The sequence below is a fragment of the Alternaria hordeiaustralica genome (assembly GCF_023758085.1).
Source record: "Alternaria hordeiaustralica strain BMP 2776 chromosome Unknown scaffold_44, whole genome shotgun sequence".
In the NCBI taxonomy this organism is placed as follows: domain Eukaryota; kingdom Fungi; phylum Ascomycota; class Dothideomycetes; order Pleosporales; family Pleosporaceae; genus Alternaria; species Alternaria hordeiaustralica.
The window spans coordinates 104,478-130,531 of record NW_026056816.1 but is presented as its reverse complement, the minus strand read 5'-3'; the positions used below and the strand labels follow the sequence as shown (position 1 = coordinate 130,531).

Genomic DNA, 26,054 nt, shown 5'->3' with positions numbered 1-26,054 from the left:
AGCGGTCAGTATCCTTGCGACATGCGATGATGGTTTGGAACGTCAAGGTTGAAAATCGTAATGATTTGCTTACTTCAAAGCTTACGCCTTCAGGCTATCAGCATACTCCCTATATATCTGCTCGCAACTCTCATCAAACAACAGCCCCATCCTCGTCGCATTTCCAAACTCCGCAGTCTGCGGCCAACTATCCAGTAGCCTCTTCGCTTCCTCATCCACCTCTTCCCTCAACAGGCTCAGCTTCTCCTTCCCAACTACCGCCTCGAACGCTGCGTACATGTCTCCAAGCGTGACACTGATACCTGGCATGTAGACCGCGCGGATATGCGAGGGCATGGCATCCGAGGGTGCCTTCATAACGCGAACAAAGTTCTCGATCATGACACGTGGTGAGCAGATCATCTGGCGTGCTGAACGGTCGCTAATGGGGACGATGCATTCGAGCCCGGCTAGTGGCTCGCGGAGTAGGCCGCTCAGGAATGCTGCTGCTGATCGCGAAGGCGCGCCTGGACGGACGACGACGGTCGGGAGGCGCACGGAGAAAGCATCGATTAGACCACGGCGGTTGAGATCGTCGATGTGCTTCTCCATTATGGCCTTGTGGGTACCGTAGACGCCTATTGGTGTCGCGGGAGTGTCATCTGTAATCGGGCCCGTTGCCGTGTAAGGCGGTCCGTAAACAGCCTGGGTAGAAGCGTAAACAATGCGGGGCTTGGTAGATTGTTGAAGTTTTGAGATGGATGTAAGAACAGAAAGCGTGGCGTCTAGATTGACTTTGGTAGAAAGCGCGGGGTTCTCTTCGCAGCCGACGGACATTATGCCGTGGAAGAGGAAGATGGCTGACCATTGCGGGCGCATGGAAAGGAGTTTGTCGATGTCTGATTGCGAGGTCAGGTCTCCAGCTGTGAGCTCTAGGTTGGATGCAGAGTCTGGGATGCCGGCTGGCCGTTGGGGTGTGCGGAGGTCGGTTAGGACGATGTTGTTTGACGAATCTTTTGCCAGCTTGGCGGCGAGCATAGGGCCTAGGAAGCCGGCGCCGCCGGTGATGAGGACGTTGTTCGACATGTCTGGTGGTCTGCTCTTCAAAACTCTTGGATCAGGTTTGCGGTGATCAGGACTTCAATTCTTGAGCTCACGATCTCGGATTGAGAGCTATGCAATGCAAAGAAGATACCTGGGGTATATTGCCTGCACAATGAAGAGATGGGCGATGATAATGCAATGAAGATGCGGCCAACTGAGCATATATACGTGACAGTGTTGCGGGGATCGAGGCGAGTCATGCTCGTCTCGAGGCAGACCTGCTCGCTACGAGCCACAACTCAGATGCGCTAGCCCCAGAGCCTCCGGGAGCCGCATCTTTAGCCTGGGGAACCCCACATAGTGGTCTTTTACGGCCGTTCAGCCATATACAAACAGGATGCCGGCGGTTTAGAAGTGGCTCTGTGGATGGCCGCTGGAATATCCCCACTGTGGTATGTCTTTGCCAGATTTTTGCCCATGTGCTACTCATTAGCGGCGCTCTGCAGGGTTTGACGCGCTCGCGGAAGAATTCGTTGTGTGGAAGCTTGACCCCTCTCGTTCTTTCGACGATGATGGATTACCTGTTGGTATGAACGTTAAGATGACTACTGATACGAACTACTCTGTCGCAGCAACATCAAATCAATACGGCATACATTGCGCTCACGAGAAGAAGTCAATGACAAGCGCATTGAACATCTCCGGCTTCTCCCAATAACACCAATGACCACCCCAGTCCACCGTCACTCCCTTCGCGAGTCCTTCCTTTTCGCCTCCATTCACCAGCTGCACCACCTTGAGCGGTCCCGCAGCCGGAAAACATCCACTTCGGCTACTTGCTACTACCAGCACCTTGGTCTCACTACCGCTCTCTGGTCCAAAAGCATGAGCGATGGGATGTCGCCAGTCATTCGCCGTATGATCAGCCATTAGCTTCCCATACCACCACGCATCGCCCTTTAGAGCTTCAGCCAGGAAGAACGCTTCGTCATCTTCCCACTGTGACGAATCCGACTGAGGGTCTCGGGGTCGCGGATGAGATCTGTAGCCCAAGCACGCTGCGATGGTACCAAGGTGCGCCTCCTTCGGGTTCGCAATGAGTGTCTTTTGCATCGCGTTCAGCGCTTCTAGATTATTGCATCCCAGATTGCCGAACTCAGGACCCCAATCCTCAAGATAGTTCTGCAGCGGAGCTTGGTCCACGAAAACCATGTGCGAGAATGCGCCAGTCGTGAACAATTCGCTGTAGCTCCATAAGATTGCTGCACCCAGGCTTGCGCCTATTGCTTTGATGGTACCGTCGCGGAAACCGAAGAATTCGATCAAGTTCTTGAGATCCATCGCCAGGCGTGCCACGTTGTAACCGGCTTTTGGTTTACCGGAGTCGCCGTGGCCGCGCAGATCGGGAATGATGACATGGTGAGCTTTTGCGAGTGCGGCAACATTACGCTTGAAGACTGCGCCCGAACCCGTGAAGCCGTGCAGCTAGCGACCAATGTCAGATCTGGTGGCGGTGCGCGCTCGATGGCGGGGAGCTCACCAAGATCAAGGGAGCGGCACCGGAAGAGCCATATGTCTCGTAGTGCAGATGAATACCATCGTTGGCTGTTATATCCGGCATTTCGGAAGGTCGATACAGCGGGGTGGGTCAATAAGATGAAGGTGTGCATGGAGCGTAGGAAGTGTTCGGGATGCTTAGTAAGCGCGTTCCTGTCGCAATGAAGTTTAGCGTCCGAAAGGCTTGTCGCCGCGCGTCATCACAACACTCCAACGCCCACCCACAACCATCGCGGTCTACAATCTTCCTTGCACGTCCACCTGTCTTCGTAGCGACTGCTTATTATTTCATCTCTATGCTCTGAGACGGCTCAGCGCTGGCGATCCGGCCCCATCTATATCACATTCCGTGACACTCGCACGGCAGGGAAGTTTACCGTACCTATGAAGACATCGTTCCTGTACCCGCATGATGTTTCCCTCCAAACTACCTTTCCGTAAACGCATCCAAGTCTGCTCATTCAAAGTAATCTCGAAGCATTCATACTCGCTCATGCTCACGTCTGCACTCAACAACACATAGTTTGGCAGCATCCGTCCTTTAACACGGGGACGCAGATACCCTATGGATCAGAAGCGGCTGCATTCTTTACTTTCAATCGAGACGAATCGAGCCTGGTCGATCCTGGCTTCCAACGATGAATTTGAAGACAGAAGCTACCATACCCGGCTCCCTTACTGACAAGAGTGCAAGCCTCATCCCGATGGCCATTGGAAGTACAGCAAACCTGCGTGACCGGTGCGCTTAAGCTTGCAGCGCCCTAGCCGTCCTACAGACATCTCATCATACATGTCACATGATATAATGATTCTCCTACATCCTCGTGCTTTGCCATCTCCACATGATTACCGAGACGTTGTGAGCAATGTGATTGTCAAACAATGCATTCTTAGTCACACCGTCATTCCTTTCACTCTTACTTTGTCTCAACGCACGGACGCCATTGTTCACACTATTACATCACTTCCACTCTCACGGCACTAGTGTCTAATACGGCGCGCGATACCCATCGTAGTCGATACCTTACCGCGGCCTGCGTACGCTCAACCTGCGAGCGATCCACCCCAAGTTATCTTACCCGCGCAACACCATCGCCCGCAGCCCGAAAGCACTGGACGAGGCTCGTCACATTCGTTCCACTCCCTTGTATAGTCGCCCGCTTTATTGCGTATATCCAGTTGTCTTGAACCGAAGTTATCGCTCTGATCTTGATCGCTGTACCATAGTCCGCTTATACTACTGTCATTAATATATGTAAGTCAGAACTTGCGCCGGTGATGTGAAGCGCCCCCTGACAGCACTTAGTCGCACTCTCACCGCGAACCGCGAACATGGCTCCTCCCGTGGACGCTACCGGCGACGTCGTTTGCAAGAAGAACAAGGGCCTGAAGAACCACAAGAAGGCGCAGAAAGAGAAGGCGCTGGCGAAGCGCACCGCCGCCGCCGAGAAGATTACCGCGAATAAGGTTTCGTATGCGCCGGTCGCTCCCATGGTTATCAACAAGACTGCACCTGTACAAGGAGACGTTATTGGAAATACAGGGTCGTCGCCCATGGTAAAGACTTCTACGCAGGTCATCGTGGAGTCGTCCGATCATTCTCGACATGATTCGGCTACTGACGAGACGGTCCTCACCAACCTCGTCGCTCTTACTGGATCGCACACTACCAGCGGTACCAAGACCGCTCCGCCGCAACCGCACCTCTGCACACATTTGCCCGTGGTTGTACTCGAAGACGTCCTTACTGGCTCCAAGAACAACACCTTAACCAAGGTAGCCGGCAACTCAACCAAACTCGAACATGAGTCGAATAGTATATCTTATCCCAAGACCGCTCCTCCTTCTCCTCCAAAACTCACCACTACACAAATCAGCCTACTCAAGACTGCTCCTTCCTCTCCAAAACTCACCAACACACGAACCAGCATGCTCAACCCCACCGCCCCAGCATTCCTCTTCGGAAAGATCACAGTCGCCCAAACCCCACCCGCCGTCCAAATCACCCTCACAAAAGAAGACACCGCCCCAGGATGGCCTACCGAAAACGCGAAAGCGTATAAAAAGGCATACGGCGTTATCGCCCAGCGCAAGGCTCTAGAAGCCGCGCTGAACGAAAACATGGAGACGCCACGCCAGAGGCTGATTCGCTGCAAGTACAGGGTTTCTGTTGACGCCGAGTTCCATCCTGAGGAGCCAGTGCATGACTTGGAGTGGGCGATGGCCTTGATTGGCAAGCCAGTTCGCAAGTGTTTCGACGACAACGGCTTTGTGATCACGCCGGTTAAGACGGGCTTGACTGAAGCTGATTTGACGATTCCATCAGCTCTCGACGAGTTGTTTGCGAAAGTCAAGGCTGAAGGCATCTCCAAGATCAGCGCTCCCATCTCCACGGCTCACATATCCCCCACCCCCGGTGCTACATCAACGAAAAAACCCGTTACATCTCGTACCCTGGCGTCCGTCGAGGCTGAAATGCGTCTCGCCGCCCCAAAACGCCCTTCCCACGCCCCCTCCTTCGCAGACCCCGGTATCGTAAAGTACACCTTCCACGGCCAGGATTTCGACAACACCGGCAACCCGCTTACGGAAACTGTGAGCCAAAGGGTATTGGGCTGGCTTGAAGACCAGCCGACGGATCCACCGGAACTCTCACCGGGTTCTTCGCGGCAGCAGAGCCGAGAGGCTTCGCCGCTTGAGCCTGGGGAGGAAATCGCGCCTCTGACCTTCGATTCCAAGCCGCCTTCGTCGGAGGGAGGACAGGTTTGGCCCGCGCAGGAGAGCCTGCCCTGGGATAGCCTACAAGATGGGTATGCTTACAGATCCGGTGTCCCGGTGTACCCGTACATTGCTTCTGTCGTCCGGGTCTCTGAAGCCCTTCCCGGTTCATGCGGAGAACCAGAGTAGCTGTTGTGCGGATTTTCGTTATCTGTCAATGCGTCTGTAATATTACTGGCTGGATAGCCTTGTATATCATTTCTACGACTTAGCAACGGCGTTCATGGACTGGTAGAAATCGAACAGGTCTGGGGCATACATTGACGTTGGGTCATCTACTCCGCATCTTTTTATCTTGATGTAAGCTCCATGGTGTTCGGAACTTTTCCTTGATCGGGGTGGCTGGAATACATCTCAAGAGTTGAGTCGTCACGCTGGGCGCATGTAGCCTCGTACCGAAGCTACCAAGTAGGATATGGCGGATGTTGGTTGATAGGGTCGAGTTTCTCTTCCGAGCTTATGCGGAGAATCGCAGTGGCTTCTGTGCTTTCCTGCTTCTCTCTTATCAAGTGTTTGTATCTTTAGTGGTTGGATCGTCTCATGTCTCCCTTGTATGACTAGCGATGGCGTTCGTGGATTGCTGGAATCTGTTATTCGGAGCTGAGTATCTTCATATTGCGGTCTATTCTGTCGGTACGAGATTAGTATAATAATAATGCCTGATGTCTACATTGCCTTAGTATCTGGTATAATATTGTTCGTGGGCTTGATTTAGGCGACAAGACACCTGTTCGACTCTGCTGTGTATGAGGATGTAAGAAGCAGCGAGTATCATCCGGAGCAGCTGCCCAGGTGCCACTGAACCATGGACGTGGGGCTGGAAGGACCCATCGGGTCTAGACTGCAGGTGCGGGGAGCTGTTCCCGCACGGACTTGGGTGCCAGGGCTCCTGCAAGTAATTCGGCCAGCCGCAACGACCCCAAGACTCCTCACATCGCTACCCAACATCGCTAAATAACGTCCAACTCCATACTTCGTTCTAGATACTATTTCTAGCACTAATCGTTATTAACAATATGCTCAAGTCGAAATGGGCTACCCAGCCTGACGAGGCGGAGCAATCAGGAGCAGCGCCCGAGGTCACCGTCGCTCAACCAGAAGTAGCGCCAGCACAGGTATGCACTCCTTGCCCATGACGTCTCTCCTACCGTTGGAGCAGGCGTCTGCTTCATATACAAGACTAAACTAACCCCCGCCAGATCGACAACACATCCTACGACCCCGCCTTCGACGACCCGTCAATAGATCCATTCGCTCAGACGGCAAGCACAGACGACCTCTTCTTCGACGATGACATCACCCCTATCGCCGAGCCAGTCGTTGAGCAGAACCCCATCGAGCTGCAAGCTTCCGCCCCCGAGTTCGTTCCCGAGGAAGTACAACCGCCGACTGCACCGCAGGCGCACCTCGCACCCCATGCGCCTCGTGAGCCAAGAAACGCCGATAGAGGAGGTCGCGGCCGCGGTCGAGGAAGGGGCCGTGGACGAGGCCGCGGCGGGCACAACACCGACATTCGACTAGAAGAAAACGGCAAGAAGGCACCTGAGGCTCCGAAGGAAGCTGCGCCGACTGCGGCTGCCACTGCCGATGTCGCAGACAACTCAGCCCCGCCTTCTGCACCCACCGAGCCCAAGGAGAAGACCACACACGCCGTCCGCGGAGACAGAGGCCTGACTGGCGGCCCTGCACGCACGCGCCTGACAGAAGAGGAGCTGAATACAAAGCTAGCCAACATGCGCATTAAGAACGAAGCCCGTCAGAGCGCCCATGCTCGCGCCGAGGCCGACAAGGGCAATTTCGAGGCACGAGAGGCTGTCATGCAGAAGCAGGACATCGAGCGTAAGAAGGCTCTCGCAGAGAAGCAGAAGGCAGAGCGCCAGAGCCGCCAACAGATGATGGGCGAACGCGAGAAGAACCGCCAGCGCAAGCTCAATGCTCAAGGGGGCAGGGAGTGGGACTTTGAGAAAGAAGATGGCTTCTCTGGCACTGGAGACGAGAAGCGACGAGGCGCTGCACGTGGCGCGCATGGTGGCATCGCACCCTCGAGACCGGTCGACAACGCATACAACGGGGGCGAAGACTACCATGAACCTGCTGCACAATCTAGTCGCGGACGAGGCAGAGGTAGAGGCCGTGGCAGCAGGGGTGGCCGTGGCGACTACCGAGGCTCTGACGAACGACCGGCAAACGCTCGGGAAAAGCGCGATAACGTCCCGCCTTCAGCATCAGACTTCCCAGAACTACCCTCTACCAAGGGCAAGGCACCTGCAGAGGAGAAGGTGAAAGAGAAGGTGAAGGACACAGACGATTTCGGCCTGCCATCGCCCATGGAGAAGGGACGCAGCTGGGCTGACGAGGTCGGCTCGTAGGAAGAGCAGGAAGAAGCGCAAAGCTGGGTGACTCGATTACAGGAGCGCCATCGGAGACAGCATGTCGAAAGCCTGTGGCTGAAGCGTCCGATCGGATCCACTCACAAGCGGACAGGCCCGCATCCCGCCTTTATGTCTGATGCGGAATTCGCGGCTCTACCAGACTGGAAGGATGTGCAGTACAACAGAGCCTACAACACCGCCTATCGCCCGTCGCCTCTCAGCTCGATGTCGCCTCTCGGCTCGATTACTGATTAGCTGTCAGCAACGCGTGCAGCAACGTCTCCGCCTGGCTTCGCGCCAACCCCACACTTCGTAGCATCCTTAGACAATTCATCGCAAGTCGAAAGTGGTCCAGCAACTGTCGTCGAAGCTTTATCGTCGTCAGCCACCCCGCATACACCGGGAGCATGTGTCAACCCATCGCATCCGCAAGGAGCATATGTCAGCCCATCGCAATTGAACAGTGGTCAAACAACGCTCGTTGAACATTCCCCAGCGGCTCCAGTTGTTCCCCCCGTGGTTTCACGACTCAGGTCAACACTGCAACAGCTTCGCCTTCTATCTTCAGCGTCGGCTGTAATATTGAGGGACCAGCGGAGATACGCTGAAGTTATTAAAGTCGAAGGCCCGACAAGCCAGTCAGGCTCCATCGTTTACGACATCTGCAGCGATTCCGAGAGCGAGTCCGACGACCTTCACTTTGGAGATGGCCTTCCCCCACGAAACCCTACGCTGTCTACCATAGCGAGAACCCGAGACGGTCAAAGTCGCGCATGGATAGTCACACCAGGACGCCCACCGACATCAGCAACTGCACGGGCGTATTTCAGCCATAGAGGCATCGCTCCTCAATACTCTCACTACGTTCAAACAGAGCCCTCTCGAGACGACATGATATTCATGCGTGGTGGAGCTGACTCAGAAGATCAGCTAGGCGCCCACAATGGCTCATCCCATACACTTCTCGATCCGAATGATCGACCCAGGAGCCTACATGAGTCCTCAGCCTCATCGCTCGCACCTCCAGACCGCACTGAAGGCCGCAAGTCTGGTGATTCGAGGTTCACCGAGCTCATGAACGAGGATGGTAGTCGTCTGTACGCAGAAAGTTTGCGTCGTTCTGGGAGTCAAGAGTCAAGGGAAACTGAGGAAGTACCTTTACCTTCACCTTCGCTAGCGCCAACCGCACCACCAACCCCTTCGAATCGCACAGCACAGCCTGTTCCTGCGGCGCACCAGATCACGAGTTTACCTCCATTGGCGTCTCAGCGCCCGGCTAATCTGGCGGTTCCGAACGTACCGGCGCGTGCTCGTGATCCGAACAAGAAGAGATGGTATGTTGTTTGTGACCCTGAGGGCTGTTGTTATCTGTGTGATGTGGATACTGTGTGTAGCTGTTCCGAGGCTCTCGTTACTACTTGCTTGGGGTTCTGCCCTATGCAGTGATGGAATGTGGGGGTTTGGTAGTGGATAATATATGAGTTTGGCGGCTACGTTGCTGTATTTTGTGTGAATGTGGAGAGGTTGATGTGCTTGTAGGTATTAGGGTGTAGTGTGGATGTGTGGGTAGGATGTAAGCCAGGCGGTGACGTTGTTGCGTTTGGTGGGTATGTCGAGGGGATTGATGCAGATGTATCCCCCTCGCCATACCTTACCGGATACATCTACACATAAGCAAGACGACGACGTTACAGTGTTTAGTATCCATACGAAGCGGAATCGTACAACATCTCCGCCACAGTATACCTTACTAGATATACTCATACATGACCTCCACATCGACATTGCAGTATTTGGTACACATACTGTATGAGCCCACACAACGTATCCGCCACACCCCAACTCACCAGCCATACACATCCACTCGCCTGACAGCGACCTTGTCGCGTCTGATGCATAAAACACGCGAAATCATACAATGTATCCGCTACGCGTAACTTCACCTGCAGCTGTCCTAAGCAAGCTAGACGGTAACATCGTGGTGTTATGGATGTATATGACGGTGGTATCGCACATGTATCCGTCCGGCTATAGCGTGACTGCCCAGGTAGAGGTATAGCTAGGCATGTACATGGGAATGAGATGGAAGCCAGACAGATGGCGAAATTGTAGCGTTTTGCCTCGTGTTTGAGATTGAGAATTGCACGCGTATTTCCTAGGTTGTAGGATATCTGGCACTGCGAAATAGACTTGATGTTTGTTGTCGTTAACTACAATTGTATTCATATTCATCTAACCTTCCTCTCCATGGACCTAAAGAAGATATGAGCTAGACGCCGATAGTTGCAGCGTTTACCTTACATTCTATTCGGGATCGCACGACGTAGCTACTAGACCCTACTGTATAACCCGCGGTTAACGTTTAATACCAAAAAGAAAACTTAGCCTGTCTACCTCGAAGTATCTGGTAGCAATGCGTTTAACAAAAGGAATGAAACAGAGAGATAAACTTCGAAGCAGACACTATAATAGTAAGTAGAACACGTATGCTCGAACACTCCGATTAAGCTCTCATTAGGTCAGGGGTGGTGTAGGCAAACTAAAAAGCGCAGATTGGCATCCAATATTGAACGGGAACATTCGTGTCTTACATTTGCACATTTTGAATCAAACTAATCCCATAGACGTAATCATACCAGCCTACATTCAAGAGCCGGAAACAGGAGAGACAACTACATCCATCACTCCCTCCCTCCCTCTCAATCGCATCCCTCTCCTTCATTCCCTCTCCTTCATCCCCTCCCCCTCCCTCATCAGGAAAACCCAAACCCACACAAAAACGCCATCCATGCATCCCAAACCCGAATTAACCCCAACCCCACATCTTCAAAACATACTACACCAATCCCTTCCCCAAACACCCACAATCCTAGTCATCGCTATCATACTCGTCATCCTCAGCGAGCAACGCAGGGTACTGTCGTCTTCTTAGATCCTGTTCAAGCCCGCCATCACTCTCCGGGTCGACGTAGCCGCCGCCGCCTACAAGGCTCAGGAGAACAGGAAGCAAGATGAGAGCGTGAGTGGAAGCCCAAAGGACGAGGGCGACCCAGACGCGGAAGTAGTAGATTTCGAAGATCTGAGGAGTTGTTAGTAAAAGGGGGAATGGAAGGGAAAGCAGATGGGGATGGGGATGGGGATAACATACCTTACTCCTCGTAAAAGCCAAGACACCCACGCCCAGGATCTTAGTAATAGTGATACCGCTGATAACGCTGCTAGCGACGTTGACCATGGCAGTCCAAGCGCGAGCGTCACGACCGCGGAAGCGGTGCCTTGGTGCCTTCTCCATGGTAGCGCGGCTGGGGAAGGTGAAAGCACGAGCAATATGCGCAGTAAACTCCACGCTTATACCGACGCAGATGATGAGGTTGACGAGCGAAACAGCATTAAGAGAAACGCCGAGGACAGCCATGGAGCCGATGATGGCCGAGACCGTCATGCCGACTACGAGTGTGACGACGAGACCGGTGGCTAGGGAGCCGAGCATGATGGTGGTGATGACGAGGACGGCGGCAAGGGCGGAGCCGATGAGGGCGGCGGCTAGACGGACAATGGTCGTGTATTGGTCGAAGAAGATGTAGAATTTGGAGTAAGGGAAGACTTCCGTGTCGACGTCCTTGGAGATCTCTTTCGAAATGCGGCGTGCGGCGGTGTAGGCAGAGATGAAGTCGCTCTGCGAGCGGAGAGGCGTGTGCGAAGTGCGGAAGTGGGATGCGGGGATGGTGAGGTGCTTCGAGTCAATGACTAGAGCGTCGGAGTAAGCAGCCTTTCCGCCTAGCGGGCAGTCTTCTGTAGTCGGTGCGTCGATCCAGAGTTGGAGGTAGTGGATGAACTCCTCGCCTTCGGGCATGCCCGACAGAGTCATGTTCCATGGTGGTTGACGGCCCTGGAAACACGGTTTGCCTATGTCGTCGACGCAGCACTTCTCGTTCTCGGGGTTGAGCCATAGAAAGAAGTCGTCAAGCCAGTTGGCGGCTGAAGCTGCGAGGTGAGAGACCTCGGGTCGCTTGCGCTCCGCTTCGATGATGTTGGCCAAGCTCTCTCGGTCGCAGGTGGAGAAGCGTCCGCAAAGCTCCTTTTGAGGCTTCCGTTCGGTAACGTTCAGCTCCTTGGTGACAAAGTAGACTGGCGGGCCGACGTCGAGGTAGTCGTAAAGATCGTTGAAGTAAGGGATGAGATAGGAATCGCTGGGGATAGCAATACGTTGATCAAGGCCTAGCTCCACACTTGGGAAGAGGGCGAGACCAGCCGTGAAGATTCCAAAGAATAGCGCAATGATGCCGACCTTCGTCTTCTTTCCCAATATCGCCGGAGCATAGGTCTTGCGAATGAAACGCTGGAGTGCGCCTTCCTCGCCAGCGCCGTATCCCATGCCACCGTTGAGATAGCCAGGATCAGCACGACCAACACGAACACACGGGAAGCAGTCAGCTCGGTTGTTTTCCACACGTTGCTGGTTCAGGGCGAGGACAGCAATGAACATGGTGACTTGAAGGATAGCGTTGATGAAGACAGCGCCTGCAGCGTACGCGGCGAAGTTTCGTACTGCAGGCATCCCTACGGCACACCCAAGAGCGAATGCGGTGGTCTCTGTGAGCGCAGAGAGTAGAATAGAAGGGCCCATGCGTCCAAGTGCACGTGACACACGTTCTGGGATGCTGCCTTCGGGGTGGCTGATGTTGATGCGCTCAAACTCGTGGACAATAAGGAAGATGTTGTCAACACCAACAGCCAGAACAAGGAACGGAATGACCTCTGCGATGATCAGGGTGACTTTGATACCGGCTGCCGAGAACAATCCGACGGATGCAGACACAGACATGAGCACAATCAAAATGCCAACAGTACCGAGCATGAACTTGGACTGTACGAATGCGTTCGCTGGGTTGCGAAGAACAGATTTTACGGTGAGCGTGGTAGAGCCCAGAGCCAGGGATGCGTACAGGAACATGATGATGTAGCTGATGACCACGATCTTGGCGTCCGTGTTGGTGCTCTTACTCAGTTCCTGCTCAAGACTGACCTCGGTGTTGAAACTCAGTCGGAGACCTCTCTTGTGAGCTTCATCAGATACGAACTTGAGGTAGTTCTTCATCTCGTTCTCAAAGTCCATGGCGCGCTGTTCTTCTGGGGTGCCCTTGGGGAAATTCTGCACAACCCATGTGACGACGAGCGCTTTGGCGTCCAGAACGGTCTCATTGACGCCACCAAAAAGAAGATGGGGGTCGAGCGGCTGCTGGAATGTTGGCAAGCACTGGGAAGGGTTGTCGACACATTGCAGTAGGTCATCTTGCCAGCTGTCGGGAGAGACATTGGCAAAGTCGCCTTGGAAGTATCCAGTCACAGACTGAACAACACAGTCGTCGCCTACTGGCTTGAAGCAGACCTTGTCGAGAGTCACGCCGTGCTCGTAAGACTTAAGACGCTGGATCTGGTTCTCTACGCCAAACCACCAATCCAAAGTCTCGTAACTGAGAACGGGCCCGGCTTCTCCGTGGGTATCGTTGACAAGGAAAGCCTGTTCGGCACGGAAGAAGGGGCCGAATTTCTCATCGAAGAAGGTCTTCTCTTGCGCGGCAGCGGAGTCGGGAGAGACCCATAGATTGACAGGGTCGGTTTCGATCTGGAAGCGCAACCATCCCAAGCTCATCAGGCCAACCACAATGACGCTGGTGACGATGGTAATGGCAGGGAAGCGAGCGCAGATGTAACCAAGACGGCTGAACATGCGATCGCACCACGTGTTGATGAAGTAGTGTTTGGTGGGGCGATCCAACATGCCAACATTGTGTACGATATCGCCCTCGTCCTCATCGTCACTAGGGCTCGTGTCCTGCAACAGGCGCATACGCTCGGTCTTGTGTTTCGAGTGGTTCTTGTAGGCGACGTGACCTGCGACAGCAGTGCAGAGCAAGCCGAGGAAGAACGAGTAGATGATGATGACAGCGAAGGATAGGCAAGGCAGCAGACCAACGTGGCATTGCTTCTCCTCTTGCACTTCGGGTAGTTCAGTGCATGATCCACCACAGTCGAGGCAGGCGCAACGATACTTCTCGTCGTCAGTGTCGCATGGGTAGGCGTGCTTGTTCATGGCATCCATTCCAGGGAACTCGTCTTCGCTGGGCCGGGGAAAGTTGATCTGGAAGGGCGAACCCAGAAACTTCTTGTCGCCCAGAAACTTGAGGAATTGTGTATAGTTCTTCGCTCCACCTCCAATAAAGTCCATAGCCTTGCCGTTTGTCGCACCGAACTTGACATCCTTGCAGCTGTCGTAGAAGGTTGACGCGTACTTGTCGGATACCAGGTTGTCTAGTTCGGTGACCAGGTACTTGTCTCCTTTGGGCTCGGTTCGCGTTACGTTGATGAAGGTGGATTGGTCGGGAGAGCAGGTGAATGTGCAGAAGAGGTTGTAGAAGTTCTCCTTGCAGGCAGGGCATGCGTTGATGATGGGTGTGGCGCGGTCGAGGTTCGTCTTGAGGGCGTCGAGTTGGTCTTCGTCGCAGCAAATGTTCGTGTCTGACCACTGACTGCCGCATATGTCGACCAGCTTCTTCCGCACGTCGCTGTCCGGCGTCTTGGCCGGGCCGTTGTCAGGGCAGGGCAGCTCTGACCCGAAGAAGCTCTGCTTGCCGCATTGTCCGCGGATCGCGCACCTTCCCTTCTCGTGTTTCGACGTCAGGTCCGGTCCTGCGAGAGCTGATCCGGTGAGGATGGAAAGCAGGCCAAACGTCATGGCCTTCCATCCTCGCGTGTTTGGCTGCACCATCGTGTGCGATGCGCCTGAGCGCTGGGGCCGGTCGCGATGCGATATCGTATGAAAGGCTAGGTGCGATCGGATATGGAACAGTGCGAAGGAACCGACGATGCAAGGGCGATGGTAGACGATGGGTGGTGAGGGCTACACGTTCGAGCCGAGGTGGCGGGCGAAGCTGTCGGGAGCTATGTACGAGGCAAGCGCGATCCAGGAGCGTCTAGCACTCGCGCGTGGTCATGGAGCTAGTGAAGGAATGCGCAAGAACTGGAATAGTGTTGTAAAGGAACAGCTCGCTGTAGAGTGTAGGTGTTGTTGTGAGGCGTGGGCGCACAGGCAGCCGCAAGTGTCTGGGGTGCAGACGTCACTGCTCCAGCTTGGATAAATGGCGCGCGCCGGCCCAGGAACAGGAAGCTTGGGCCCCTTGTCACGCGTCTCAGCCACCCAACACCAACTTTGGAATCCACATGCTCCAGGTTATCACAGTCTTCATCACATTCAAGTTCAGGGCAGTCTGTATATTGAACATTCATTCATGCGCATGGTATCGTAAATCCGTGTCTATATCCTATCCTACCATCCCATGCCTAAATCCATCACGTGTGTCTTTCGACGGGTATCCCTCTCTTTTAGCAAAACGAAACCTTCCTACTTGCGCAGATGCTGCACCAGCTCAACAAGCTGCGAGCGCGTCTCGTCCTCGAGCTGGTCCTCAGGCGGGCCGAGAACCTTCTCGAACACGGGCATCAGCGTAGATGTGAGCTGCTGCACCGTGGGCTCGTTGAGTTGGTAGAGCTTGACAATCATGCCGAACACAGGCTTGTTCTCCTCGTAGTCCTCACGCAGAGGCAGGAGCTGCACCAAGCGGGGCAGTACCTCGGCAATGGGAAGCTTGCTAGGGTGCTTCGCGATGAACCTGCTGACGCATCCAGCTGTGTTGTCAAGAAGACGTGCTTGGTCCTGAGCATCGAGCAGAGGCTCGAGCTTGGAGAAGATGGTAGGCAATGACTTGAGGATCTCATCATCATTGGTCGTCTTCTCGCACAGGAGGCCAATACCGTAGACAGCATTGGACTTGGTCTCTGGGTCCTCATCTGAGAGGCGGTGGAGGAAGAGCTTCAGCATGCTAGTGGTGTAAGGAGTGCAGGCGGCACCCATGTTGCCGACACACTCAGCAATAGCGCCAACGGCAGCGGAGCGCTCGGTGGATTCCTGGCTGCTGGCGTACTTGACGATCGGCTTTTCAAACATCTTCCACAATTCAGCGAACTGCTCGCCAAGCGCGACAGAGAGGCAGGTGACGGCCTCAAGGGCTGTCTCAATCACGAGCCAGTCGTACTCGGAGGATTCATCCATGATCTCCTCCTCAGCCTCGTCGCCGAGATCCTGCTGGCAAGGGTGTCGCTTGGTGATGACAGCAAGCAGGTGCTGGCAAAGATCAGGTACAACGGTGCCGTTGTCGGTCAACAGAATAGCCGGTCCGCAGACCTTCAGGGTAGCCGCGACATCACGGTTGATGTCGGTGACAGTGCCACTGGAGAACGTTAGCCAGATTCTCAGGTATACATCATGTATATGTAGTAGTTTTGGGAGTTGCTCAGTCGTGATTTCGCTTTCACCTCAAGTGCACTTTGGCATCGGAGTGAGCTGGGATTAACGACAGTTGTGTCATCTTTGCAACGTGTTCCAGAAAAGAAAATAGAAGGTACATACCGGTCCATCTCGTCTTGCCAGATTGTCATGGTGGCAGTCATGACGAGGTTGCCCAGCTTCTTCAGCTCATCGGGAATGTCCACCTTCAGAGGAAGACCAGGCTGCCACTTGGCCATACCATCGCCCTCGGCCATGCCGAAGAGGCAGGCAAAGGTGCGCCAGAGCGTACTGATAGCAGCCTTGCGGATACCCTCGTAGGAGTGGTCGACAAGTTCGAGCAGCTTGGTGACAGTCGACTCCATGTAAGGGATGAATTCACGGCGGGTGTGGGTAATGATGTCTCCGAAGACTTCAGCCGCGATCTCCTTCTCCATGGCAACTGCGCTGACGCCCTCGAGGTCATCCCAGTCATCGTCGTCATCACCGGCCATGAGAGCTTCGTTCAGGTCGCTGTCATCGTCGTCGTCATCGCTAGCAGCTGCGACCTTGATCTTTTGCCCCTGGATGGTGACTTCTTGGCCGGCCAGGTCTGCCGCCTCCTCACCGAACTCGAGATCAAGGTTGGTCTCCTCCTGCTCAAGGCAGTCGTTGAGTCCCTTGACGATACCGGCAAGGTACTTGGCGAAGCCCTCCTCGTAGACCTTGGCTAGGACACTCCAGAGGATGTAGCTGGTCTCCCTGAGACGGGGGTGGTCCAAGTGCAGAGCTTCCTCGGAGGCCTCCATTAGTGGCATAACGTATGGCTCGAAAGGCTCAGGGCCGACAGCGGACGCAATCTTGGCCATGGAATCGCAAGTGACACCGCGGAGATCGAGCTCGTCTTGGCTGTCCTTGATCCTTACGTATGGCGAAAGCTCTTGCATGGTCTGGGCGAAGAAGGGGATGAAGGCCGTCTCAGCGGCAGAGGCGATGGAGCCAACGGCACCGATAGCTGCGCTCTTCACCTTGAGGTCTTCGTGGTGGAAGAGCTTGCTGAAGCGTGGGATGAGTTCAGGCACGTACTTGCCAGCGTCCTCTGGCTCGAGACCCTCGATGAGAGAGTCGATAGCATGGCAGCTACCACGGACAATAGAAAGGTTGCGCTCGTCATCCGAACCCTGCATGTTGTTGGCGGCGAGGTCGAAGTTCTTGATCATGGCGGGGATCAGGCGGGCGTGCTCCTTGCCAACGTCCTCGGCCAGGTCATCAGCCAAGCGAGCGACACCGTTGAGAGCGGCAGCTCGGACCTTGAGCTCAGGGTCCTCCAACAAGTGCAGGACCATGGGCATGATCTCGTTGAGCTGGGTAGCAATGAAGTCAGGCGCGCCCTCGACACACATGCCAAGAGCCAGAATACCGGCTTGACGGTAGTCGGGGTTCTGCGACTGGAAGTAGTTGCCAAGGTTCTTGAGAAGAGGAATGACAACTTGGCTGGGGGGTAGGCTTGAGGCAAGGATGTCGAGAAGTCCAAGAGCGGAACGGGCAGGAGTGACATCCTCCTCCTCGCTGGAGAGGTCACCGAGCTCGGTGACAATGTGGAGAGCCTTCAAGGTCATCTCCTCACCAATCCTCAGACCCTGCACCTTGAGCTTCCTGTAGCGAACGCATTGCATGAGGAATGCGAGCGCCTGGGAACGGTAGTCGTCTTCGACGTTGGTGCTTGACGCAAGCTCGAGCATGAAGCGGACGAGATCGCCAAAGTGCTTTGCGAGAAGCGCGGACTCGCAGCCAAGAAGAGTCTGGAAGACCTCGAAAGCTTGCATGGCGCGGTCCTCGTCACCCTCATCGACAGTAGTCTTTAGAACGTTGACCATGCCAGGGATAGACTCCTGGAACAGAGCAAGCTCCTTGGGGCTCTCGTCAGGCTCAAGCAACATAGCTAAGCGGCTGAGACCAAGCATGGTGTTGATCCTGACTTCAACGCTCTGAGGGTCTTGGATGGTGGAGCTGAACAGCTTGTACAGATCGGCTTGCTTGCCGGGGAACGAGTCGCCCGCTGACTCAAGCGTGGTGAAGATGATATAGGTACCGACTTCACGGTGGCGCGCCTCGTTGCTGGTGGCAGCCTGCTGGAGGTAGCCGGGTAGGTCAGCCCACTCGCCATCTTCGAAGTCTTGCGACGCGATAGCCGAGATGACGCGGGCAGCAGAGTGCCGTGTGAGAGTCACGTCCTCGTTCAGTGTGAACTGGAACAGCTGGTTGCGGAGAGAGTTCTTCTGGTCCGCAGGCAGGTTGGCCCAGTGCTTCGTCACCAGCTTCCTAGCCTCGACGGCCGCCAGTTGGCGGAGTTGAGGCTTGGGGTGGCCGCAGAGGATCTGAAGGAGGGCATTGAGAGAGGCGGGGGAGTTGTAGTAGTTCTTGTTGAGGGTGGAGGTAGCGGATTTGACACGCTCGGTGTCGGCTGGAGAAAGTCAGTACAGGTTCTGTGGTAGAGCGGGGTTGGGTAACATACGCTCCATGAGGCCCTCGAGCAGCTGGACAAACTGTTGCTCGTCCATGGCGATGCTCTCACGGTGTGGTTGTGTAGAAAGCAAGGCTGTGGTGATCTATCGCGGGGCAGCGAAGACCTTTGATATTTACAGTTGTGAAAAGAGCGCCGCTCGATAGAAGAAGGTGGGATTTCAACTTTTTTAGTGGGTCCAAAAATTAGGGTCCAAAAGTTAGGTAAGCCGGTTCACCGACCAATGGCAAACGAGCGCGGCAAACTCGAGAAGCAAACGCTGCAGGAGCACGTAGCAGCGCGGAAAGCCTTCGGTGGGGACTCTCCTTTCGGTGTCCCTGTTGGCTAGCGGTCGTAGAGTCTGACCTGGTGCGTCGGTAGACTGCGCTGAGGATCGACTGTGCGAGCTGGCCGAGGTTCTTGAGCTCGAGCATTGAAGCTGCTTCGTAGAGAGGCCGAAGAAAAGCCCTATGAAGGAAGTAGTGTGTCAAATGCCATCACCTGAAGTCGGTGACGGCTCTTCAGGTAGCTAGGAGACGAGACCGCGATGGCTGGCAGTGATGCCATGTGCATGCCGGGAGGTAATGCAGAGGGAAGCCATCTTGTCAGAAGCTTGCATGACAGAAACGAGATGAAGAAACAGCGATACCATGAGAAAACAAAGCTCAATGGATGGAGGAAGCTGGGGGAGCTGGAGATGTAGAGGTTCCAGACAGCTCCAACGCGACTTGATAGGACGCGCTAGGCCAGGGTCTGTGCGGCGGAAAGCTGTTAGCAAAAACAGAAGGAGCAACGGCAGACCAGACAACTCGCCGCTGCCATCACTAAAGAGGAGGCTCTTCCACTACATTCTCTCTTACTCCGAAATTGTAATACCCCACCCCATCTCCGCCGCCCACCCCAGCCATCTGCATACCTCACCAGGACACGTTGCTCGACCCCTCCGCCTCCGACTCCATGGCTTCAGTATGTCTGGCAATTGCCGCTCCAGTCTGACAACATGTGACATCGATACTGACCTCATGCAGCAAGCTCCCAACCAGCCGCGCCCTTACCCAGGCAACTACCTCCCTAATGGCGGCGCTCCCGGTGGTCCCTCAGGCCCAGCGCCTGGAGCTGTCCCGCTGCTCCCCAACCAGGGCCGCGTGATCCAGCAAGGAAGCGTACGAGTGCTGTGCATTGCAGATGTCCGAGGTGAGGGCGACAACAACACCAGAACATCCATTTCATCTCTAACATCAGCCAGGAAACCTGCAATCGCTAAACCAGCTCGCCGCCGACGCCCGCGCAAACTACATCATCCACACCGGCGACTTTGGCTTCTACGACGACCGCTCGCTCGATCGCATCGCCGAGAAGACTCTCAAGCACGTGGCACAGTACTCACCGCTGCTGTCAGATGCAGTTAAGCGCTCCATTGCCACAGCCCCTCCGCAACCGCCTATCAAGGAGCGCTTCGCACGGGAGCACCTGCCACTCTCAGAACTGTCCCTCTTCCTCAACAAGACATACACCCTGAACGTGCCAGTATACACCGTATGGGGTGCTTGCGAGGATGTTCAGGTCCTGGAGAAGCTGCGATCGGGCGAGTACAAGGTGGACAACCTGCACATCATCGATGAGGCGCATTCGCGGCTGCTCGATGTAGGTGGCGTCAAGCTGCGCCTGCTTGGTCTCGGTGGCGCTGTCGTCATGCACAAGCTCTTCGACAACGGCGAGGGCAGGACGACCATTGCAGGTGGACAGGGCACCATGTGGACTACCCTGCTACAGATGGGCGAACTGGTCGACACAGCCAACCGCGTATACGACCCGACCGAAACCCGCATATTCGTCACCCACGCATCTCCCGCTCGCGAAGGCCTGCTCAACCAGCTCTCTGTCACGCTCAAGGCTGACTTCTCCGTCTCCGCTGGTCTGCATTTCCGCTACGGTAGCTCCTACAACGAGTTCAGTGTCAACCCCACCCTCGACCATTACCGCGGAAAGCTCGCTGCATCCAAGGCCTCCTTCAACGATGTTTGGGATACAGTCAAGACTGAAGTCGAGCCCGCGGTCGCTGATAGCGAATCTCAGCAACGCCTGCTGGCACTGGCACTTGACATAGTAAACAAGATGCCAACCGTAGCCAACGGCGGCAACCCATTCGGTGGCCCTGCTCCTGGTCCTCAGAGCGGCCAGATCGACGAGAGCGCTTTCAAGAACATGTGGAACTTCAACCTTGCGGATGCTGCTTACGGTTGGCTCGTACTGGATATTGACAATGGCAGAATCGGTACTGAGATGAGGGCCCAAGGTTTCAACTTCGCTCACCGAGGCGGAAAGGTTGCACCTGGCCAGACTCAGCCCGCAGCTGCAAACACTAGCACTGGTCCCCCAGCTGCCGTGAACCCCAGCCCCTCCGCCCAGCCATCGCCTGCCCCAGGTCGTTCAGCCGGACCACCAGCGAACGCTCCTCAGCAGCCCCGCCCTGCCGTTGCGACCCCACCGGTTCCTCAACAGCAGAAGCAGAATGCCGGCCAGGCTGCACGGACCGGACCCTCGCCCGCCCCTGCTGCTGCACCCAAGGAGTCCGTCAAGGCCGCTACACCCCAGCCTCCGGCCAACAACACAGCAGCAAATGCTACTGAAAAGTCCATTCCAAGCGAGGTCAAGCCCAATGGCACCGGCGCGCCAGAGAAGGCTACATCCCCAGCTCCCCGGGAACCCGTCGAGCGCAAGGAGAGCAAGGGTCTCTTTATCGCCGGTGTAAAGGATGAGGAAGAAGCCAAGGGTCTGCTCGCAGAGGAAGACAGGTCCAAGGTCGAGAAGATGGAGAAGATCAAGCACTTCTTCGTCGCCCACTTCGCCACCTCGCAGGACATGCACGGTGCGCTTCGTCGCGTTGCGGACGATGTCAGGAACGCTAGGGGCGGCCCAGACAACAAGACCGTCAAGGTGTACAACGAGCGCGGCCCTGGTCCCAACCAGCCTAGGTACGGAGCCGGTAGCTGGCAAGCCAGCACCCGTGGTGGTGTCTCAGGCGGCGGCTACCGAAGTGGAGGTGCCTCAGACAGCGAGGGTGGTCGCGGCGGTCGCGGAGGCCGTGGCGGTGCTTCTCGTGGTGGACGAGGTGGCGAGCGAGGCGCACGCGGAGGCCGCGGAGGAAGGGGATCATTCAGAGGTGGTGAAGGTGCTCCCGCAGCATCGACAGGAGGCGAGTCATAAACACTGCCTGACCGCACCTCCACATCCTCACCGACTCTGATACCCCTTCTTTCTTCTTCGGTTCCGTGCTAATGGCTGCCATAGCAAACATGACGCGGTCTGTTCCAGGCGAGTTCGTCTCTGGCGACATCCGCAACCATGTGCTCTAGCTTTTATCATGTTTTCTGGGAGCGATTTTCCATACCTTCTTCGTAGCGGGCGTGGGTTGTGCGGGTTTTCCTTTTCAAGTCCCTGTTTAGATGGGACCAGGATGGGTGGATCGGCGCTTTATGTGGTCCTTGGCTTCCATGTTTTGGATCGCTGGGGCAAGGCTTTCGATGAAGTATGGTATCTATGTACTGTAATCACAAAACATTAAGAAATATGTCGTGAGCAATCGTTTTCGGTCTCTTCGTGTTCTTGATGCATCACAAATGAGGAAAAACTTCAACACTCTGGAGCCTACGTCAATGTTGGGTAATCTATTTTGTATGTTTCTACGTTGGTGTAGGCTGCAAACCTGTTCGGGCTTATCCTGTATGGGGTGGCTGTGTCGTATATCGTCTTTGGGCTGTACCTTGGTTGGGGCGTATGTATTGTCTAGTCTAAACCCAGCGTGACTGCCACATCTTAACCAAGGTACGTTAATTCCTCAGTTAATGTTGTATATATTAAAGAACACCAATTCCTGCCCTCGCCTTTCATTCTTATTCTTGAACTCTTGCAGTATATCACCTGATATCCACCTTGCCTTCTTCAATCATCACCGCTCTGGATACCATCAAGAACATCAAGACCGCTTCAAACATGCCAAAATCCAACATTACGCAAGCCAAGCCAAACTCACAGCCAACACTCCCCGCAGACGAACCCGCATCAGTCTTCGAGTTCTTCGATTCCCTTCCCGCAGAACTCCAATCCCGCATCATCAAATACGCCTGGAACAATGCCATCCACGCATCACCCCTCCATCTCCACGCCGACATCAAATTCCGCCGACCCACTTCTGCAGCCTCTGTACTAGCAGCAAGCATTCCCTGCTCAGTAAATTACAGAGTCCACGCCTCTGTCAACCGAGACATCACCTTGCACCTAACCAGCAAGTTCTTCTCCGCCGAGTGCAAATTCCTCGCTAAGCCGCACCACCTCCACCTCCCCGTTTCCAACTCGAATGGAAGCGGATCTGCGGCAACGAAACCCTGCCTCTTCATCCCAGATAAGGATACCCTGCATATCAACATCAAAGGCGAAATGACGTACAAATACACCGTCCTCTCCGCTTTCGCCATCTTGCCCAAGCTCCTCAGGGAGATGGTCAAACATATTGATATTGACTACACGGACGCACAGGATATGCTCGAGCTCTGCATGCAACTGGGCCCGAAGGGTAGTATTACGAGCTTAATCGGTGGGCTCGGAGCGCCGAGGTTAGAGACTGTGACGATCTCGGTGTGTAGCTTGATTGTGGAGGGGAATCAAAGGATGGGGGTTTTGCCGATGCCTGGGAGGGAGGGTAAGGAGGTGGAGATGAGGGTTAAGGCAGTGGATGTACGGGAGGGGTTGACATTTTGGGAGAGGATTATGAGATGAAAGGGGTGGTGACCACCTGATACAAGGGAGAAACTTAAAACCGTAGAGCCGACGTTGACGTTAGCTCACCTACTTTGCACGTTTTCATCTTAATGTAGGCTATAGGGTGTTTAGTTTTTCTCTTTTATAAGATAGTGTTGGATCGATGCTACGCTCACGTTCGGGCATTTCATCAACGTACTCCTGCTCTGCACAGTACAGGTAACGATGCAAATGTTAAAGACGCGCGCATTCACATGTCTGGAACGCCATGGAAAGGCGACGTGACTGTAGAGTGGGTCGCTTATATAACCGTCTGATGCGCCGAGGTCAGTCCCATCCGCATGCCGCCATCAATGTCACCAAGCCAACCCCATCTTGCCATGCAGCCGCCATAGCTCTTCCGCATGATGCCCGCGCTTATACAAGACAATAGGCGTTTGCGACCCGGTCCCTGAAGGCCGCCTACAAAAACTTCGCGTTTGCCACATTTCATCCACCAATGGCGACGCGACGTGTCCGCGGTAGATCGACGGCAGATAGTCCTAAGCCTCTCCAACACCGTAGCGCCGATGGATGATGCTTGTTGAGACACGACTACCGCGACTCTGGCGAAGGCGAACCAATGCATGACGCAGAAGTCTGTAAGGTGGACCGTCGGACATTGTTGATGCGCGGAGGCGGCTGCCAAACATGGAGATGGTGCCGTCTGGGGCTCGGTGACGTCTCCGACCCCTCCATCCCACCTCCGACAACTTTTTCCCCAGACGACGTTTAAAGGTCCAGAACATCCGCGTTCAAGCACTCACAAACTCTTTACTTTTTCTTCTTGATACCCCAAGTTCAACAATTGCAATCATGTCTCTCGGAAGGAAGGTTACTCTCAACACTGGCGCTGCCATTCCGTGAGTACCCAAACAAACACCCCGCAGACATACGTAGCAATTGCTAACCTTTCTAGCCAACTTGGTTTCGGCACATGGCAAGCTGAGCCTGGCCAGGTCGGCGCTGCCGTCCTCGAGGCCCTCAAGGCTGGCTACCGCCACCTTGATCTCGCCAAGGTCTACGGCAACCAGAAGGAGATCGCACAAGCCCTCAAGAAGGCTTTCGGCGGCGAGGTCCCCAACCTCAAGCGTGAGGACGTCTTCATCACATCCAAGCTGTGGAACTCGCAGCACCGCCCCAAGGACGTGCCCGGCGCTCTCGACGACTGCCTGGCTGAGCTTGGCCTCGACTACCTAGACCTCTACCTCGTCCACTTCCCCGTCGCTTTCGACGAGCGCGGCGACGTCCACAACAACCTCTTCCCTCTGGAGGGCGAGGACGTCAAGATGCTCGACGACGTCTCCATCGTCGACACATGGAAGGCCATGACACAGCTGCCCAAGGAGAAGGCCCGCGCTGTCGGTGTCTCCAACCACACCAAGGAGCACCTCCAGGCCATCATCGACGGCACTGGTGTCACCCCCGCTGCCAACCAGATCGAGCGCCACCCCCGTCTCCTCCAGCCAGAACTCATCCAGTACTGCAAGGAGAAGAACATCCACATCACCGAGTACTCCGTAAGCCATCCCTTGCCCTCTCCCTTCCCAAACCCCCACTAACCACCCCCCAGGCCTTCGGCAACAACATGGTCGGCGAGCCCCTCCTCGTCCAGCACCCCACCATCAAGGAGATCGCCACCCGCATCAACGCCTCCCCCGCACAAGTCATCCTCGCCTGGGCCCAGGTCGGCGGCCACTCCGTCATCCCCAAGTCCGTCACCGCATCCCGCATCCAAGAGAACTTCAAGGAGGTTGATCTGTCGGAAGACGACTTTGCAAAGGTCGAGGAGATTGGCAAGAAGGAGCCGCGTCGCTTCAACATTCCTTACACGGCTAACAAGCCGAGGTGGCCGGTTAACATCTTCGGTGAGCCGGAGGAGAAGGATGCGCCGCATAAGGTTGTTATCAAGGTCTAGGTGATTTAGGGTCGTCGGCTGTTGGTGTGAAAATGTAAATGAACAATAGAACAATACCCCCACATATATCATACTCTGAGGTTGGAACTTGATGGATGACCCTGTGCACATGCATGCCGGTTTACATACAGCACGTGTCTAACGTAGCTGGCCATACTGCAGGTCTCAATAGAACCTGAGTACGGCTGAGGTAAAGAAGTGAAAGTTTATTCGATGTTCATATTGGTGCTCTGAATACACAACAGTATCTTGACTGAATATCATCAATGCGTATTCAAAGTCGTCGTAATCGATTATCATGAGATGAGCGCGAACGCAAGAAGTTCGATGGGATCCATCGGGGAGGGAGCGCGACGACCCGAAAATGCAGGGATGCGCACGCGGGTAGGCTAGACTATGCGTCATGACGTAGTATTAAACTCGAGCAACAACGCGCTTCACTCCGCTGCGTTTACGCCCTTCACAAACAAAACTGCATGTTATATCGTGATAAGCAGTCTGATCTATCCATAGGACATGTGGTGATATTTAGCACAAGACCTAAATCATGCCTTCCTCATTCTGGTGCTCTGGACCCTGGCCGAGCCTTGTTGAGCCTATTACGACGCGACTGATCACTTTCTGGGGTCAAATGTCTCGTTACCGTTCTCACAGTTCCCAGTCACTTGCGCTCTCTTCGGTCTTTCCGTTTGCCTGCGTACCATGAGGACGAACACGTTCCGGCGGCGCTTTATGAGCCCGATATGTTTTGCGTCATTCATCTATAATCACTTTCTCACCTAC

General features: G+C 54.9%; 9 protein-coding genes across 9 annotated transcripts; 5 read left to right on the top strand and 4 right to left on the bottom strand.

Moving 5' to 3' along the window:
- Positions 1-81: 81 nt before the first annotated feature.
- J4E84_010666 (uncharacterized protein) lies at positions 82-1,065 on the bottom strand (the record flags this gene model as incomplete). Its single annotated transcript, XM_049393221.1, has 1 exon — positions 82-1,065. The coding sequence occupies one exon, from the start codon at positions 1,063-1,065 to the stop codon at positions 82-84; it is 984 nt and encodes a 327-aa protein (XP_049239076.1).
- Positions 1,066-1,686: 621 nt separating this feature from the next.
- On the bottom strand, positions 1,687-2,644 carry J4E84_010665 (uncharacterized protein; the record flags this gene model as incomplete). The annotated part of the gene is made up of 2 exons (XM_049393220.1): positions 1,687-2,508; positions 2,564-2,644. The coding sequence occupies 2 exons, from the start codon at positions 2,642-2,644 to the stop codon at positions 1,687-1,689; spliced, it is 903 nt and encodes a 300-aa protein (XP_049239075.1).
- Positions 2,645-3,912: 1,268 nt separating this feature from the next.
- On the top strand, positions 3,913-5,487 carry J4E84_010664 (uncharacterized protein; the record flags this gene model as incomplete). The annotated part of the gene is made up of 1 exon (XM_049393219.1): positions 3,913-5,487. One exon carries the CDS (start codon positions 3,913-3,915, stop codon positions 5,485-5,487), a length of 1,575 nt encoding a protein of 524 aa, XP_049239074.1.
- Positions 5,488-6,374: 887 nt separating this feature from the next.
- Positions 6,375-7,727, top strand: J4E84_010663 (uncharacterized protein; the record flags this gene model as incomplete). Its single annotated transcript, XM_049393218.1, has 2 exons — positions 6,375-6,473; positions 6,558-7,727. The coding sequence occupies 2 exons, from the start codon at positions 6,375-6,377 to the stop codon at positions 7,725-7,727; spliced, it is 1,269 nt and encodes a 422-aa protein (XP_049239073.1).
- Positions 7,728-10,599: 2,872 nt separating this feature from the next.
- J4E84_010662 (uncharacterized protein) lies at positions 10,600-14,499 on the bottom strand (the record flags this gene model as incomplete). Its single annotated transcript, XM_049393217.1, has 2 exons — positions 10,600-10,809; positions 10,879-14,499. The coding sequence occupies 2 exons, from the start codon at positions 14,497-14,499 to the stop codon at positions 10,600-10,602; spliced, it is 3,831 nt and encodes a 1,276-aa protein (XP_049239072.1).
- Positions 14,500-15,132: 633 nt separating this feature from the next.
- Positions 15,133-18,614, bottom strand: J4E84_010661 (uncharacterized protein; the record flags this gene model as incomplete). Its single annotated transcript, XM_049393216.1, has 3 exons — positions 15,133-16,018; positions 16,198-18,517; positions 18,569-18,614. The coding sequence occupies 3 exons, from the start codon at positions 18,612-18,614 to the stop codon at positions 15,133-15,135; spliced, it is 3,252 nt and encodes a 1,083-aa protein (XP_049239071.1).
- Positions 18,615-19,578: 964 nt separating this feature from the next.
- On the top strand, positions 19,579-21,763 carry J4E84_010660 (uncharacterized protein; the record flags this gene model as incomplete). Its single annotated transcript, XM_049393215.1, has 2 exons — positions 19,579-19,750; positions 19,803-21,763. The coding sequence occupies 2 exons, from the start codon at positions 19,579-19,581 to the stop codon at positions 21,761-21,763; spliced, it is 2,133 nt and encodes a 710-aa protein (XP_049239070.1).
- A 786-nt stretch (positions 21,764-22,549) lies between these two features.
- On the top strand, positions 22,550-23,332 carry J4E84_010659 (uncharacterized protein; the record flags this gene model as incomplete). The annotated part of the gene is made up of 1 exon (XM_049393214.1): positions 22,550-23,332. One exon carries the CDS (start codon positions 22,550-22,552, stop codon positions 23,330-23,332), a length of 783 nt encoding a protein of 260 aa, XP_049239069.1.
- An 837-nt stretch (positions 23,333-24,169) lies between these two features.
- GLD1_2 (mitochondrial glycerol dehydrogenase Gld1) lies at positions 24,170-25,271 on the top strand (the record flags this gene model as incomplete). The annotated part of the gene is made up of 3 exons (XM_049393213.1): positions 24,170-24,216; positions 24,273-24,873; positions 24,927-25,271. 3 exons carry the CDS (start codon positions 24,170-24,172, stop codon positions 25,269-25,271), a joined length of 993 nt encoding a protein of 330 aa, XP_049239068.1.
- Between the last annotated feature and the right edge of the window lie 783 nt (positions 25,272-26,054).